The sequence below is a fragment of the Enhydra lutris genome, unplaced genomic scaffold (assembly GCF_002288905.1).
Source record: "Enhydra lutris kenyoni isolate GAN:26980312 unplaced genomic scaffold, ASM228890v2 scaffoldscaffold56, whole genome shotgun sequence".
Lineage (NCBI taxonomy): Eukaryota > Metazoa > Chordata > Mammalia > Carnivora > Mustelidae > Enhydra > Enhydra lutris.
In genome coordinates this window covers 10,502,011-10,519,555 of record NW_019154140.1, presented here as the reverse complement: position 1 = coordinate 10,519,555, position 17,545 = coordinate 10,502,011, and the positions used below count along the sequence as shown (strand labels likewise).

At 53.4% G+C, this 17,545-nt stretch overlaps 1 protein-coding gene across 1 annotated transcript; it reads left to right on the top strand.

The window, feature by feature from the left end:
* Nucleotides 1-6,245: 6,245 nt before the first annotated feature.
* On the top strand, nucleotides 6,246-12,703 carry LOC111157835 (keratin, type II microfibrillar, component 7C). Its single transcript, XM_022519512.1, has 9 exons — nucleotides 6,246-6,629; nucleotides 8,253-8,461; nucleotides 9,513-9,573; nucleotides 9,704-9,799; nucleotides 10,383-10,547; nucleotides 10,737-10,862; nucleotides 11,103-11,323; nucleotides 12,013-12,044; nucleotides 12,516-12,703. The coding sequence occupies exons 1-9, from the start codon at nucleotides 6,246-6,248 to the stop codon at nucleotides 12,701-12,703; spliced, it is 1,482 nt and encodes a 493-aa protein (XP_022375220.1).
* The last annotated feature ends 4,842 nt before the right edge of the window (nucleotides 12,704-17,545 follow it).

Below are 17,545 nucleotides of genomic sequence, written 5' to 3'. Positions count from 1 at the left end.
CTTTCCATCCCCTGTGCACGGGACACCACCCTCCCACCCCACCCCCTCCCCTCAAACCCGGTGCATGGGACCCCACTTTCCCATACCCTATGCACAGGACCCCACCCTCCCACCCCCATGTGCATGGGACCCCACTGTCCCACCTCCCTGTGGAAGAGGTCCCTGTCCCCCCAGCTGCCCACCCACAGTCAGTAACACCCACGGTCTGATCTTCACCATCCCGATGATAGAGAGGCACCTCACGGCTCACGGTTTTCGTTTTCGTCTGCAAGCTTCTAAGAACGGGCAGGGCTCATTCCCGGCTCCCGTGCTCATTGGCCGCTAGGTCTTTCCCTTGGCAGGCTGCTCAGGCTCAAGCTGGCTCCCTGCTGGGCCTCCTGCAAGTCCCCTGCTGTCCCATAGGGTAGATGCTGTGCTTTTCCCAGGCTGTCGGTCATCTGTTCCTGTTTCCTCCTGCAGTGAACTGGAATTCTTCATTTTGATGTGTTCATGTCAATCCTTTTTTTTTTTTTTTTTTTTTTTTTTACCTTGTGGTTTCAGCTTTTAGCATTTGCTTGAGAATTCTTTCTCCGGCTCTTAGTTACAAGGAAGTTCTCTCACACGTTCTTCTGTGTGGTTCCTGTCCAGGCCTTCCGATTGCTGGGGGTGTCCCACTCCAGCTGTCCACTTTCCATGCAGTGAGTCTCGCCAACTGAAGAAATGGCCCTTTGCTTGTTGCCATGACCTTTAGCAAATACCAAGTTTGGGGGTGCCTGGGTGGCTCAGTGGGTTAAGCCTCTGCCTTCGGCTCAGGTCATGATCCCGGGGTCCTGGAATCGAGCCCCACATGGGGCTCTCTGCTCAGCAGGGAGCCTGCTCCCCACCCCCCCACCCGCCTGCCTCTCTGCCTACTTGTAATCTCTGTCAAATAAATAAATAAATAAATAAATAATCTTTTTTTAAAAAATAAAAACAAAAGTAAAAAACAAATACCAAGTTTACCTTTTATTAAAGGGGCTGTTTTGCGCTCTCTGTTCTGTTCCAGGGGCCCCTTTACCCATTCCTGTGTAAGTATTACACGTTTTTATTACTGTGGCTCTCTGATCCTCAGACATCTTTGCTTTCCTCTCTCACAACAGACTTTACGATCAGTGGATTTTATTCCTTCGTATAAATTTGAGATTGGTTTTATCAAGCCCCTCAAACGAAATCCAGCTTGAGTTTTTATTGGGTTTGCCTTGCACTTATAAATAAACTTAGAGGGAATTTGTATCTTTGGACTCAGGTCCAGTTACTCCTGAGTATGATATAATTCCACTTAATCAGATGTTCTCGTATGTTTTTCTCATAATAGAGTCTTACCTACACTGCTCTCCAAGATGATCTTGTGAATATTTTGTTGTTCTATCGTAAATCCTTCACTGTTTTTTAGCACTCTTGGAAATGGCATATCTCCACTTTTTCTGGTTTTTTCTAACTGATTAGCACCAATCCAGAAAAACACTTGGGATCACTGTAAGTTGACCTTGAAATTAATTGGCTGCTCATCCCATCTTGTTATTGGGATAGTTTATCAGTTGATTTTGTTTGGTCTTCTATGTAGCTGTGCAAACAATCCCAATTCTCGTCTCATGCTTACGCATATTTTTGTCCTGAGCCGGGAATTCCAGTACGTGAGGCATGGCATGGACAGCAGGCATCCTTGTCTTGTTCCCGGCTTTCTGAGCGTGTGTCCGACACTCATCCTTTAGGTGCGACACCCCGCCCCCCGCCCACAAACTCCCCCGGTGCTCACCCACTGGCCCTTGAATATTCCTGGACTCTTCTGCCATCCTCGGCCTGGCACCGCCTCCACCTTCCTGACTTTCCTAAGCCCTTCCCATCTTTCAAAGTCCGGCTCAAGGCTGACCTTTTCCATGGTCTTCCCGGTTGCACTGGCTCACAGAGAGCTCCTCCCTGGGCGCCCGAGATAAGACCCACTATGTCCGTTGACAGTCCTTCATGAACTGCCCTGGAAACTGTATCTACTACCTATTGAACTTGTGCCTATTTACAGATCTACCTGACTAAGCAGTCAGCTCCTCGAGGACAGGGGTGTATATTAAATTCTTCTTTATACCCAGAAGCACAGAGCACTTGTCTAATAAATAGTTCTAGACCCCACGAAGCAGCCACATTTCATTGGCTCCTGCTCACAGACCTGTGTGCTGTGAGTTCAAGGCCAGAAGGCAGAGCTGGAGGCAGGAAGGTTGGAGGACAAGGGCAAGCAAAGGCACAGGAGGTGCCCCACCCCGGCTAGGAGGTGGGTACGCTCTCAGCCTCCGCCTCCTGTGTGCCTACAGGTGCGCCCCCTTACTTGGTCTTCATGGGGCCCAGGAAGCCGATATTCCAAACGTGCTTTGCCGATGACGAGACACAGGACACAGAGATGAGCTAACTTGTCACACAGCTAGTGGATGTCATTGGCACCCACACTTCCCGGCTTCCAAGTCCTACTACTTCCAGAAGCAGCCTCCCCACAGAAATACTACGTCCACAGCCAGACAAGCAACAAGCCAGGCACAACCCAGGCCAGGACAGTCTCCCTGGATCCACGAATCTCACCTCCAGGAATTTATGTTAAAGACATTAGTAGAGATGGGCGTTGAGATGTATCTTATAAACGTTCATCACGAAGTCATATATCCAAACTCCATTAAGAAAGGACAGGGGCACCCAAGTGGCTCAGTCCGTTGAGCAGTCCATTGAACATCTGACTCCTGACTCTCAGTTTTGGCTCAGGTCAGGATCTCAGGGTCCCAGGATCGAATCCCATGTCGGACTCCAGCCTCAGCAGGAAGTCTGCCTGAGGTTTCTCTCTCTCCCTCTCCTTCCACTTGTGCTTGCACGTGCTCTTTCCCTCTCTCTATACATATATATTAAATAAATAAATAGATAGATATTTTTAATAAAAATCCATTAAGAAGTAGCGCCTGGGTGGCTCAGTAGGTTAAAGCCTCTGCCTTCAGCTCAGGTCATGATCCCAGAGTACTGGGATCGAGCCCCGCATCAGGCTCTCCGCTCAGCGGGAAGCCTGCTTCTCTTCCTCTCTTCCTTCCTTCCTCCCTTCCTTCCTTCCTTCTCTTCCCCTCTCTCTCTCTGCCTACTGTGATAGATCTCTGTCTGTTAAATAAATAAATAGGAAAAAAAATCCATTAAGAAGGGACCAAAATTAAAAGGCCCTTCCATATGAAGGCAAAAAGACAGGACAAGAGAATCAGCGGGTCAGCATCCAAGCATACGGCCAGCGCCCACCAGGAAACCACCATGATGAATAAGGCCAAGGGACACTGGCAGTCCCAGCAAGGCAGGCAGGAAACTAAGGACCAGAACAACAGGGCAATCAGTCCCTCCAGGCAGCAAGGATAAGGCAGCCCCCAGGCCGACCCAGGCCAGCCGCGTGAAGGGCAGGCTCAGGGTGCAGGCCTTGGCAACGGACCCAACTTGGGGCTCAACCAGAGCCTTTATAGCCCACGGTTGGGGTGGGAGCCAATCCAGCCTGGAGCCCAGGTGGAAGGAAGCAGGATATTGGGCTGCTGAACCCTTTGTCAGCTTCCTGTCTAAGTGTGTTTTCAAGGGCTCACCCAGTTTGCCATTCTCTTTGTTCTCAGCCACTTACAAATAGGTGCTCTAATTAAGGCTTTCTGATGTGGCCGTGATTGCCTTGTAAAGCTGTTGGGCTGTTTTCTGCTTACTAAGAATGGTACTGCCCAGCCTGTGCACACTGTCCCTCTGCAAGGCTCTGAGGATCCAAGACCAGTCACCTGGTTAGTATGGGGTGAAGGGAGTGCATCTCCCCCTCCAGGCACCCACCCACTGAATCCTCCCAACAGCTCAGCAAGGCATGGTTTGCCATGCATAGAGTACAAGTAGGGAAACTGAGGAAACAAGACTTGCCCAAGGTCACAAAGCTGGTCAGTGGCAGAGCCGGGCTTCAAACCACACCTTTTTATCTCCAGAGTCTCCACTAGCATCATCTCCCATCAGGACAGGGCCCTGGGCATGCTCACAGCATCCCTGACCCAAGGAAGTGGCCATATCTACACAGAGACCCTCAGTGAAGCATGCAATTTGATACTGTGCCCATTGGGTTGTGACAGGTGAGCAAGGACAGAGGGCAGAGGGCAATGACCAGCAGGGTAACAGAGAAATGATTCCTGAAGATTCACCACCTTTCATCCCTCAGCGTTTTACCAAGAAATAAATCCCATGTGATCTTTGGACAACCCATTGAGAACCTTCCAGGTGCTCACCAGTCCCAGCTGAGACAAGAGGAGAGAAAGAGTTGGTTCTTTCTTGGCTGGCTGGCAGATATATGACCCAGGAAACACTCAGCCATGCCTCCCACAGAAACACTCCAAAATCCCACCAGCCGCTCAGCAGGAATCAGCCCCTCCCTCGCCTGCCGACTTTGCTCACCCCAGAGGTCCCTATCCCACAGCCCATACCCACAGAGCTCCCACTCCACACATAAGAGTCTGTGAAAATTTATTCACAGGGCCCAAGTGGAGGGGCTGGAAATGTCCCCTGCCCTCCCAGAAAGGACGGGCCCTCTCTCACCCTGGGATGTAAGTGGCTCACTCACCCTGAGAGGAGTAAAGAGGGCAAAAGGTGAGGCCCAGGGAGGGTGCATGGAGGGCTATTTTTAGCCCAGATTGGGTCAGCATCTGCTTGTGGCTGGTTAGTAAACAGGACCATCAAAGGAGTCATCCTTAAGTACAAAGGCAGTCAAGAGACTTGTTCTTGGAAGGAAGGGTTTACAGGCTCAGCTCCACAGGTTCGAGGCACCTCCTAACTAGGTCCCACTGTCTACCTCCCACAGTTATCCCTGGTCCTAGCCCAAAAAGAGGAGGGGGAAAATCACAACAGCTTGGCTGTGGGAATGACCATGTGAGCTCCCCATCTCCTCTCACAGCGTGGATCCTCAGAGTGGAGGAAGCAATGTCATTTCAAAAACTGGTGACCTCCCTCCCCTCATCTCCAGCACCTCTCATCCTTCCTGGTGGGTGGGCACACACCAATATTCATCATTCAGCTTCCCCGCTGGGACACTAAAGGATGGCACATTCCCATATCAGATCCCGACTCAGCCTAGGCATCTTGGGACCTTTTCTCCACCTGTGGCTTCTCCCCCTTGCCCACTGGCCAAATTTTGGCACCCCTTTGTGCACACCACCCTCTCCTAACCTCCAAACACCTCAGGTCTCTGCTGGATTCGCAGAACCCAGCAATGCACAGTTGGGACGTGGTAAGAATTTTCTGAATGAATGAGAAAACGCATGATTACATAAACTGGCCTCCAAATCAGAGCAGACTCCTTTCTCATCTCCTCCCAACCCTATCCGCAACCTACCCCAGTCCAGCTTCAACCCACCTCCAAGCAGTCTTCCCTGATTCATCTCTGTAGCTCTGGGTTATTCCACACTCCTGATCCTTCCCCCGAAGTCTCCCAGCAACGAGGCCCAGAACTCTGGAGAATAGCCCCGGTTCTCTCATGAACTCTCTGACTTAGTTTCTCCCATGTCCCATCTAGTGTCCCATAGCTTGTCTTCCTAGGAATACCCAAAGTGCGGAGACGACGCTCCCTCCCAATTCCTTACCCCCACTACCATCCCTGACTAGGCTCTGGGTAGGAACAGGCCAGGAAAGGCTGACACTGACAATGAGAAAGGGACATGCTTTAGAGAGACAGGGGAAGGCAGAGAAGCCTCCTAGAATAACAGATTGTTTGGAACACAGCTCACTGGTTGGAACCAGCAAGCCATCCACCCTGAGGCCAGGTCATGGGTCTGGGACCCATAACCCGGGGATGCCCCTTCCAGAAAAAGATTCCGAGGGTAGGCTCCACCCCAGGTCGCTGCACCCCATTCCCAGTAGTGAGTGCGCGGAGCCCAACTGATGCTTCCAGGACCCCTTCCCTTTCTCCGCTTCCAGCAGCAATGGGAAGGGGAGAGGCAATGAGGAAGCTTGTTAATAGCTTTGAAGATGAAACAGGCCTGTGGCTGCAGATTGTTGACACAGCTACCCTGAAGAGGCAAGCTGGGTTGGCTCTTAAGAGGCCGGGATGATGCCAAGCCAATAAAATGCAGCTATTGTCACTCTGCTGCGCCTTTTAATGCCAGCTGCCCCTGGTGCATAAAAGGGCCTGCCACAGCCCAGGGAGCACAAGCTTCCGACTCCGTCCTCGGCCAGCTTCTCCACTGTCCAGACACCTTCCTATCTCCAAAATGACCTGTGGCTTCAGCACCGTGGGCTGCGGATTCGGCCCCAGGAACTTCAGCTGCGCCTCAGCCTGCGGACCCCGGCCAGGCCGCTGCTGCATCACGGCCGCCCCCTACCGCGGAGTCTCCTGCTACCGCGGCCTCACTGGGGGCTTCGGCAGCCGCAGTGTCTGCGGGGGCTTCCGCGCTGGCTCCTGTGGCCGCAGCTTCGGCTACCGCTCCGGAGGCGTGTGTGGACCCAGCCCACCCTGCATCACCACGGTGTCTGTCAACGAGAGCCTCCTCACGCCCCTCAACCTGGAGATCGACCCCAATGCACAGTGTGTGAAGCATGAGGAGAAGGAGCAGATCAAGTGCCTCAACAGCAGGTTCGCTGCCTTCATCGACAAGGTGGGTGCCCTTGATCACACCTTTCCTGAATTCCTTCCATGTTCAGAACTCAGGCTGGGCACTGAGGAGGGAGTCGGAGGCCAGCATTGATTTGCCCACAGAAGCCACTAGTCCATTCCAAAAGGAGAAGCAGCCATACCTCTAGGACACAGACAGAAACAAGATAGCATAAGGAGCTGCCAATCTGATGGGGAAGACAAAAGGAAAACCTAGAAGCAGGAAGTAGAGGCAGAAACCTTAGTGCTGAGAGCTAACATCTCTTCATGAACACAGGGCTGCCAAGTGGGTATTCAATGCCTTTGAAGTCAAATAGATACTGACATGGGAAGGTGGTGCTCCCTATGTCAAGGGCAGGCCCATGAGTGTAACATTGGAACAACGCCACAGATCACACAGAGCTGTTTCTCTGCCAGGTGGTTCCTTGGCTGCTGAGCAGCAGCCAGAGTGCTTGGTCCAAGTCTGGGCCTCAGGATCCAGGGATGAACAATAGCTACAGTTCCCACTCTCTGGGCCTTGTGAGGAGACAAGGTCTGGACACAGCATAAGCCCTCTGCCCTTGGCAGTTTCTGGCTCAAGTCTTCAGCCCTCTTCCCCATTGGATTCAGTGGCAGGAGCACGAGGGGACAAGTGAAAAGACTTCAACCAGGAAGTGGCTCTGGGTCTGGCAAGGGCTCTCTCTCTCTCTCCAGAGCCAGCCTTGAAAGAAGTCACACTAGAGAGATACCCACCAGGAAGGACCAAAAAAAGTCTGCAACTCCTAACAACATGAAACACCAAGGCTAGCATAGGAAAGGACTTACCAGGGTTGTGGTGAAGTTTCTAGACAAGGGGATCTGAATGAGGACACAGGTCAGCCAGGCCAGCCTTGTGGCGGGAGAGGGACGAGCAATTCTCCTGAGGCCCAATAGTCTCTCATCATTACAGTGAGAGACGAGGCCCCCCGTGGAGCAGAGGCTCAGAGTTTGAGTCTTTGCTCTACCACTGTGAGCTCTCAGGCAGTCAGGTACCAACCCTAGGCCTTCAATTCCATATCTATAAAATGAAAGGGCTAGAGCACAGAGCATGCCTGCTAATATCCCAGGTGACTATTATTCTAATTGCATTGTTGTTGTAAGGTTTTAATAATTGGCACAGACTTCATTTTTCACCTTTTGCACTCTGCCTTTCTAAAATGGTCAGCTTGCTCATTTGCACACTGACAATCACACCTGACTTGGTATAGTAGCTATCCAGCACGCGGGCGCCCTTTCGTGCCAGGGCTCATTGAGCCCTCTTCGTGAGGCGAGCATTAACCTCCCACTTCACGAGGGAGTGACACGCTATGCCCAAGGACATGTTATTAACAAGCAGCAGCAGAATCTGGACTCAGCATAGTTTAGCCCTTTCTGTGGCACCAAGTAATTGCCTAGAAAAGACTATAGCGAGCTCTCAGGAAGGACTTCCAGGGGACCCGATTAAGCCCTGGTATGGTTTTGACATAACACCCACCAGGGAGGACTCTGGGTCTGAGAGTTGAAGACCTGCAGGCCCTGGTGCTGGGACCACCACCACCTACCCCCGGCCCCCACCTCTTGCCTCTGATCCTGTAAGAAGAGATTCTAAGGCTCTGCCTCTGTGCGGTAGGTGCGCTTCCTGGAGCAGCAGAACAAGCTGCTGGAGACCAAGTGGCAGTTCTACCAGAACCGCAAGTGCTGCGAGAGCAACCTGGAGCCCCTGTTCGAGGGCTACATCGAGACTCTGAGGCGGGAGGCTGAGTGCGTGGAGGCCGACAGCGGGAGGCTGGCCTCGGAGCTCAACCACGTGCAGGAGGTGATGGAAGGCTACAAGAAGAAGTGAGTGCCAGAAGGTGCTGGCTCAGGAAAGTGCTTGAAGGAAGCTCCCAGGACAGGGGCGTGTCTGGGTCTGTGTCTGGGACTCTGCCTGGAGATGGGGAAGGACCTGTGGGTGGGTCCTGGCCCCTGGGGGATAGAGTCCACCTCGCCTTCCCATCAGCAGGTGAAGGGAATGATGTTCTCTCCATCCACCACACCCTTCTCTTAGGCTCCCAGAAAAATTACCACTCCTGGTCCCTTTGACTCTAGCCTTCAAAGTCCTGGACATTCTTCTCAAGTTTACTTCTTTACTCAACTCACAGTTTCTAAGTGCCCTACTGGGCACTAGCCAGGGACCAAAAAGGGCTAGCGATCCAGCACCAAAGTGTAGATGTCATGCTTGTCCCTGGGGGGCTCCCAGTCCACTGCGAAGCAGGCATGGCCCAGTCACAGACACAGGCCATCAGTTTTAAAGTGTGACCCACGTTGTGGAGAGTGCCCCAGGGTCCTATAGGAAGCTGGTGTCAAGGGGTAGCCAGCCTCCTTCAATAACACTCAGCCATGAACTTCCCAGGCCGCCATACTCCCGGCTCTGGCTCTGAGCTGGTCTGCCCACGAAGCAGGAGGAAGTAGCAGACTTAACTCCTGTTGGCTGAGTCCAGGAAGGGAATGACAGAGAGGGAACCCCACCACACATAGCAAAGCCAGGGGCAAGGGGCAAGGGGCAGAAGAAAGGAAAATGCAGACCAGAGTGCAAAAAACAAGCACCTCCCACTCCCCTACCCTATGCACACACAAGCATGCGCGCAAACACACACACACATGCACACGCTGAACTTCCAGATCCCGCCTTCCCATCGGCACTGAGAAGCTCAGGGGTGATGTGAGAGTGGGTTCTTCAGCTCTCCGGGGTATCTCAGTAGGCCTGGACAGGCAGCCTGATTTGGTCCTGCCCCATTTCGTTTGGATGCAAGGGGACAAGCAGGGAGAGGGTCAAGCTCATTTGCATGCATGCTTCACGGCCAAGTTGAGAGAGGCTCAGGCACGGTCTTGTCCTTCCCACCTACTTCAGGTATGAAGAAGAGGTCGCACTTCGGGCCACAGCAGAGAACGAGTTTGTGGCTCTAAAGAAGGTGAGTGCCCGAGGCCCAGCCCCACCCTGAGTCCCTGGCCACCCCGTCCTCACTGCCCCACCACACTCCAGCCAAGCTCTCACAATGTCCTGAGGACAGCCAGCCTCACAGCCCCTTGAACCCCACACAGGAGGTGGACTGCGCCTACCTCCGCAAGTCAGACCTGGAGGCCAACGCGGAGGCCCTGACTGAGGAAATTGACTTCCTGCGGCGCCTGTATGAGGAGGTGAGGGGGCTCTCGACTCTGGTGGGCATCCCCAACCCCCTGCCTAGGCCCCCAGAGGCCTGCTGACATGGGGACCCAGGCTCGAGGATGGAGGATTGCAGGAGAGCAAGGAGAGGGAAGAAGGGAGGCAGAGGAATGGAGAACTGAAAAAAGCCAAGAGAGCACAATCCCCAGGACAGCTGTGGCTTGGGAGCGAAGCCCACACAAAGCATCACATAGCCTCAAACTGCTTTCTCTGGCAGCCAACAGACTTCCTTCCTGGGGTCTGGTCAGGAGAATGTGAAACAGACCTGATGCAGGGTCTGGGCCCTCAGGAAGCACCCACAGCGAGCTGGTGGTGGGGGCACAGCCTAGGCTCACCTGGGCCTAAATATCCCAGAAGCAAACATTTGAAAAGTGATTGTGTCTTCCTCTAGAAGGAATTTCTTATCTGTACATAAAGTCACACAATTTCATCAGAGAATTATCTGCTCCACACCTGAGACTTCGGCTCCAAATGGGCTAAAGAGATTATAGGCATCAGCATGGGAATGTGAGGAAAAGCCCAGATAATGTGCTGTTTCTTCTTCCCCTACTCTCACAGGAGATCCGCGTTCTCCATGCCCATATCTCAGACACCTCAGTCATCGTCAAGATGGACAACAGCCGCGACCTGAACATGGACTGCATTGTGGCCGAGATCAAGGCTCAGTACGACGACATCGCCAGCCGCAGTCGGGCTGAAGCAGAGTCCTGGTACCGCAGCAAGGTGAGGGGCCCAGCTCCCTCTTCCCAGGATCCCAGCACGAGGGAGGCTAAAACGGCTGTGGTCTTTGTCTAAGTGGGATGGACAAGAGAAGGACAGGCAGCTGTCAGGACATGATAGCAGATGTGCAAGTTGTGGGAAGCAGTGGGATAACATGTCCTGAGTCTCAGGAGCATCTCTGTTTCCCCCCAGTGTGAGGAGATGAAGGCCACGGTGATCCGGCACGGGGAGACGCTGCGCCGCACCAAGGAGGAGATCAATGAGCTCAACCGCATGATCCAGAGGCTGACGGCTGAGGTTGAGAATGCCAAGTGCCAGGTAAGAGTCACCTGGGGCCTCCCCAGGTTATACAGGCCATGTGTGTCCCCAGTGGATCTCACTATTCATGCTCCAGCCCATCTGCGCGACCACGTCCCTGGTTGTGGTCCCTGGGGGAGACTCAGCTGATGAAAGGGAGAGGCCTGCTCTTGGGGTGTTCCCAGCTGGGGGAGGGCTGAGACAGGAAATGGACAGAGAGACCTGGGCCATAACCCACCTTGTTCTCCTCTGGGTCCCCAGAACACCAAGCTGGAGGCCGCAGTGACCCAGGCTGAGCAACAAGGCGAGACGGCTCTGAGCGATGCCCGCTGCAAGCTTGCGGAGCTGGAGGCCGCCCTGCAGAAGGCCAAGCAGGACATGGCCTGCCTGGTCAAGGAGTACCAGGAGGTGATGAACTCCAAGCTGGGCCTGGACATCGAGATCGCCACCTACAGGCGGCTGCTGGAAGGCGAAGAACAGAGGTGGGGGCCCAACCCTGCTGCCCTAGGAATTATACTTGCATAGATCTGCCCACTTTTGATTCCTCCATATCTTAGTCAGTCCTCAGAACTGACCTCAAGCTAGACTCTGGGGTCTTGGAATCCCAGATCTCAAAAGAATGGAACTTGGACATAGTATACAGAGGAAAAAAATGAAGGTCAGTGTCACTGTGAGGTCTAGAGTTGCAGAGAACCCAGGTCCTTGCTAGGATAGAACCTGGACACCCATTCTCTCAGTTTAGAACATCCTCAAGTCATTCCATCCCCAAGTCTTGCAAGATACACTCCCTGCCTGGTTTCTAGGAGGTCACCTTGCCCAAAGATAGAGTTGCTAACCAAACTGTGACCTGGCCTCGTGTGACTGCCCAAGACTGCCCTTCCTAAAGCTGAACCTATCCAAGTATGCCACGTGTGGCTGTTCAGGCTGGACACTGCACAAAGGCAGCCACCTGAGGAGCAAATAAGAGGTGAAATACAGCCCATACTCTTCTTGCCAAATAGGGTGGCCTGGCATTGTTGCAATAGCCAGAAAGGAACTTTTTAAAGTTATGCAAAGGCATAAATATAGGCCAGAAATACACCTGAGATGATCCATTCCAGCATAAAGGAAATCTGAGAATCTCATTCTGACTTCTTATCTCTTCCCCTTTCTTACCTTTTTCCCCACTCAGGCTGTGTGAAGGTGTTGGAGCTGTGAATGTCTGTAAGTATCTTGAGCCCTGAAAAGGAAAATTTTATGTTGGGCAACAAGAATTTTCTGGCTATGAGTGTATAGAAACACTGTGTGTGTGGAGCGGGGGGCGGGGGGGGCAATAATTCCTCCAGTAAATGGGAGTAGGTTGGTCATGCAGCAGGAGAGACTGAGTTTAGCTCTCAGGAACAACTGGACAGCATAAAGGGGGTTAGAAGAGGAGAAAGAATAACAGATCTCTCCAGGAAGGACCCTGGGCTGTCAAGCTGAGGCCACGAAAGAGGAAGGGGCTTGCCCAAGGTCTAGCCTCAGAACCCAGGGTTCCTGGCTCTCAGGCTACGGTTCCTTCATGCCTTCAGAACTACAGCTGAAGGCCCTTTGTGTCCTTTCCCGGAGGCTTACGCGGAGCAGGGAGGCCAAAGGAAGGAGCTCGAATGCGGCGGCCAGCAGCCAGCCCTCCTGACTCTGCCCTTGTTTCTACAGGTGTCAGCAGCTCCCGAGGCGGGGTCGTCTGCGGGGACCTCTGCGTGTCGGGCTCCCGGCCGGTGACCGGCAGCGTGTGCAGCGCCCCCTGCAGTGGGAACCTGGCGGTGAGCACGGGCATGTGCGCCCCTTGCGGCCCTCTCAACACCACCTGTGGAGGGGGTTCCTGCGGCCTGGGGAGGTGTTAGGCAGCCCCAAGAGAGAGCCAGAGAAGCCCTTCTGCCTGCCAGACGCGCCACCGTCCCCACCTCCAGCTGAGAACAGCGGTGCCTCGGTAGCTCTTGCCCTCGTGTTCTGAGAATACACCATATGCGGCTCATTCCCATCAGCCCCTCCTCGGCTCCTCTTGTCCTACTGGAAGCGGCTGCTGCCTGGGACTGGACCCTCCCCTTCCTCTGTGTTGGCCTCTGGCCCCTCCCACGGAGAAGGGCCCTCCTTCCCCGGAAGGGGCGCTGCTGGATGCCTCCCCCACCTCTCTGGTCTTTCGTCTCCTGTTTTCCCAATAAACTGGGGGACCCGCTTTCTGTGCCGTAATGCTTGCTTTCTCGGAATGAGCCCATGTCCCCCGACCGCTGAGCACCAGCAGCCCAGCGAGATGAACCGAGGACTGGGACGGTTCTGGCTGGTCTCAGCCCGGACACCTGCCGGGCCCATCCCCACATAGTGCCATCATCTCCTGGCCCAGCAGTGCTGACCACGCTCATGGTGCCTGGCACCTGAGTCATGCCTGCCAGTCTGAGGTCGTCTGGGACTTACTCCTCTGACTGGTTCTGAAGGGACCCAAAGGAGGTTGCGGGGTCTTCTGGAAGGCAGTGTGTGCATGTGTGTGGTTTTAGCCTCCTTCCCTCACACGTACACCCCATTTTCTCGGCACACCTTCCCTCTGTCCCCTCCCCACCACCACGTATGGACCACAGTAACGACTGCCAAAAGCGCCCACAGCCCCCTCAGTGGGCATCCTGTGTCAGTCTGGACCCCACCCCATCCCCTGCCCACTGCTGCCCATCAAACAAGGGGGGATGAGATCCCTGACACCCACCTCTTGCCCATCCTTCCGCCCCCCCGGAAGGCACTCCTGGGATAGCCTACTCGAAAGCCTTGTAGCAGGTAAAAGGATACCCTCTACTCACTTTCTCAGGTCTTCCACCGCACTGCCCTCATCCTCAGACACCGCAGAGCTTCAATCCCAGGGCTGAAAAGGCTTCCCTGGCCCCTGTATGGCCTGAGCTCTCCTGCGCAGTTAACTCCCTTCTCACTGACCCTCTTCTCCTCTCCCTCTGCCCCAGCCCTACTCAACCCCCATGCTGACCCCCCATCCTCCAGGCCCTGCTCCTTCCCACCCATCTCCCCAAGCCGTCGTAGGAGGATCTGCTACCTTCCCTCACTTCTTCCTAGAATCTCTAGGGAGCTCTCAGCTCCTTGCCCTCACCCAAGCCCCCTCGGCTCCCTGTGACCCTCTGTCCCTCCCCATTCCTGAGCCCTGAGTCTTGGGCCTTCCACAGCCTTGTTCTGCTTTGTTTGGCCTTGTTCTGGGTTCTCAGCTGCTCCCAGGCCATCCTGCTCCCTGCTTATTTCCTTCACCCAGGCAACCTCGCCCTTGAAAGTTCAAGTGCCTTGGGGCCCTTCTCTCACCTCTCTGCACACACCGCCCAGGCAATAACATCAGTCTCTGGCCTTTGGTTTCCACCACAGTTAATGGCCTTCCTGGTTAAAACCCTCCAACCTCACTTTCGAGCCTGATGACTGTCGGGATGCTTGACCTCACCCCCCAGCTTCAGACCCACTTGCCCCAGTTCCTACACAGCGTCCCCACTTGGCCGTCCTGGAGACTCTTCTAATCCAACAGACTGTCCTGTTGAACTCACCCTCCCACGCTCTCTCTACCGGAGCCTCCTCTTTGTCCCCTGGCAAGATCATCACCCAGGTCCATGGTCTCCCCACGCCTGCACCCCCATCCTCAACACTAATGCTTTCCTTTCCTACCTCCTTAGTACCCCCCTAATCCGACTCTTTCCTCTTTCTCTGCGACCAACACCCACATCCCGGCCACCACCATCTTGCCTGGAGAGCTGTTCTTCTCCCTTTCCAACCCATGCAACATGGCAGGTGGAGGTCTTTAAAAGACACAAATCTGACCTTTCAGCGGGTCCCCACTGCCCTCAGGATGAAGCCTGGACTCTTGAATATAGCATCCCAGTACCATATATCTGGCTCTGGTTGGTCTCTGCCTCTCCCCACTCCCCACCCCCTCCACCATCCTCCCACCTCTGTCTCAAGGCTCCCTGAATGCATGTCCAAGGAGGGCTGGCCCAAGGGCTCCACACCTTTCCATCCTGACCCTCTTGGGCAGTGACTCTGAGCTTGGCTCCGGAATCGCCATGCTCCCTGCCAGCCTTAGGAGGTCATCCAGGTGCCACCAGGGAACCCCAGGGAGATTCCATGCCTCTGTACGTGGTGCACCTTCCTTCCACCCTACCAGCTTGAGGCACCAGGCAGGACTGAGGCTGCATACTCTCCAACTATTAGATCCTCGTTTCTGAGTCCCTGAGCCCCACCTGCTCGGCCTCCACAGCCGCCTCTCCATCAACAAGAGGTGCAGCCACCAAGAGGTCTGGGCCTCGGTACTAGGAGTAAAGGAGAAGTGTGGTTGGAGAATTCTTAACCAGGGCAAGCTGGTTACCTCCTGAAGGAACTAATACTGAAGCTGAGGCCTAAAGGAAGATCAGGAGTTGATTTATTCAATCAACAAATAATTATTGAGCCTCTGACCTGTATCAGGTACTGGTACATAAGCCTGAGTTCATATAAGTGAAGGAAATAATCACAGATGCCTGTCCTACAGGACGTTTATATTTTATGGCAAAAAAATAACATAACTAAGGAGCTAACAAGGAGGAAGAGATGTACTCTGGACAAGGGGAAGAGCATATGAAGAGGTGGGGTGGAGCATATGAAGAGGTGGGGTGGAGCAGGAGCATGGAAACCTCCAGGAACTCTGTTAAGTCCTAAGGCTGACGGGGAGGAGGGGGACTGCTCTCCAGTGCCCTCGAGAAGCTTAAGATGAGCCCTTCCTAACTATACTCTCCTACCCCCAACCCCAACTCCACCTCCAGAAAAGCTTTCCGCACCTGTGGTCAGGCAGTCCTCATTCCTGCTTCCTTCCAGGCACTTTCCCCAGCATCCTGCAGAGGTAGACGGTCTGGCCCAATTTCAGGCTCCAGGGAGAGCCACGTGCCTCCTCTCTAGAAGGTTCCCATTGATTGCGAGGAACATGAGTGATCTGGATGTCAGATCCCCGTGGGCCAACAAGCCTGAGGCAAGGTAGGTATGGGTCATGACCATCCCCAGAGTAACAGTCCCTCACCGTCTGCCCAGCACTGCCTGACAGCAGATTCAGTTATCATCGCAAAACATGGAGAAACTGGGGTTCCCAGAGCTGCAGGGCCTTTACCACGCACTTTTGGTGACCAAACCAGGACAAGAACCCAAAAGTCCAGACTTTCAATACCCATCCTTCTTCTAACCACCCCCTACCCACTCCCAGCTATTTCGACACTTGGAACGCTGTGCGGTTATGATACCACAGTCATAGTAATAACAATCATAATAGCAGCTTCTGAATATGAGTTATGTGCCACACTATAAACTTTTATCTGTAGGGTCTCATTTGATGCTCCTGTGGTAGCTGTCTTCAGATGCGGCCCCCAGCCATCCCTGTCTGTGCGTGCCACTCTTCACCTCCGAGATGAAGCCCATTTCCCCTGGGTCTGGGCCAGGCCTTAGGAGGACTGGCAGCACCTGGAGAGAACAGAGCCTCCTGGCCTTCAGCCCCAGCTGAGCTCTCAGCCAGCGGCCAACACCAAATGCCCCCCAGGAGAGCGAAGCCGTTGTGGACCTATGGGAGTCACAGCCAATAACATGAAACAGAAGAACCATCCCTCCAAACTACACGATCGAGAAAAATAGTGTTGTTTGAAGCCGCTAAGTTTTGGGCTAATGTTTGTATGGCAACAAACTAGTGTAGAAATCAGTACCTAGAAAGAGCCGCTACTGTAAGCAAACCTAAAACCTGTGACATCGTGAAACCATGCCCCGCAGAGTTCACGAGATTGAAACACACCAGAAATGTAAAGCCTGTTTTTCAGAGAACAGTTTCTCCCTAATCAGCTACTGTGTCTTTACAGACCTTACTGACAAATCCACTAGCTGTCCTTACAGAAACCTGGTCAACAGATATGGTTCCAGCCCGGAAACAAAGCAGGGGCCTGCCTTCCTTGCAGAAGACAAGGAGTCCATCCAGTATGAACCGGCTGGCAAGGCAAGCCCATAGACCCTCCTCCTTGTCCCAAGATAACTGCTTAACGCTTAATGGGGGGGCAGAATTTTGCCTTCTTTGGATATTAAGTGTCCGCCCCAAAGTGAACATAGTATGTTTGTTACGAATATGTTTGCTCAGTGCACGTACGCCACCTGTTTTCCTGAATGCTCGTAAGTTTCCCTGCCCTTTCCATGAAGATATTTATAATATCAACTCCTGTGACTGTAAACAAACTTGTTCTCTCCCCTTAGAAAAGGGGGATTGGAGACTTACCATCCTGTCTCCTCATTTGGCTGCCTCTCGAATAAACCTTTTCCTTGCTGCATACTCGATGTCTCAAATGATCAGTTTTGCTGCACGTCGGGCAAACAACTTGGATTTGGTTACAACTGATTTGGGGACCAGGCATCAAGCAGAGTCTAAACGTCCTCAAGGAGGCCATTAGTGAAGGCAGGAAGGACAATGAGGAAGTTATTAGTAGATGCTGTAAGAGGTGACCTGTATTATGCAGTGGTGACAAGTTCGGCAGGACTATCACCTGTGGCGACAAGGAAGACAAAAAGGACGTCTAATGGATTTGTGGACCTGGCTGAGGTTTCCAGTTAGAAGGATGAAAATGCCACTGGCTTCTCCTAGCAGCTTATGATAAATACAAGAGGAGAGAAATGGACTAGGGAAGGAAATGTTCGGGTTTTTAGCACAATCCAGAAGA

What these genes read in the sequence shown, in the direction of transcription:
- LOC111157835 (XM_022519512.1), top strand. Translation starts at nt 6,246, where the DNA reads ATGACCTGTGGCTTCAGCACCGTGGGCTGCGGATTCGGCCCCAGGAAC. An exon ending in TTGAGAATGCCAAGTGCCAG is followed by an intron (nt 10,863 to 11,102) that starts GTAAGAGTCACC and finishes CTGGGTCCCCAG; the next exon opens with AACACCAAGCTGGAGGCCGC. An exon ending in TGTTGGAGCTGTGAATGTCT is followed by an intron (nt 12,045 to 12,515) that starts GTAAGTATCTTG and finishes TTGTTTCTACAG; the next exon opens with GTGTCAGCAGCTCCCGAGGC.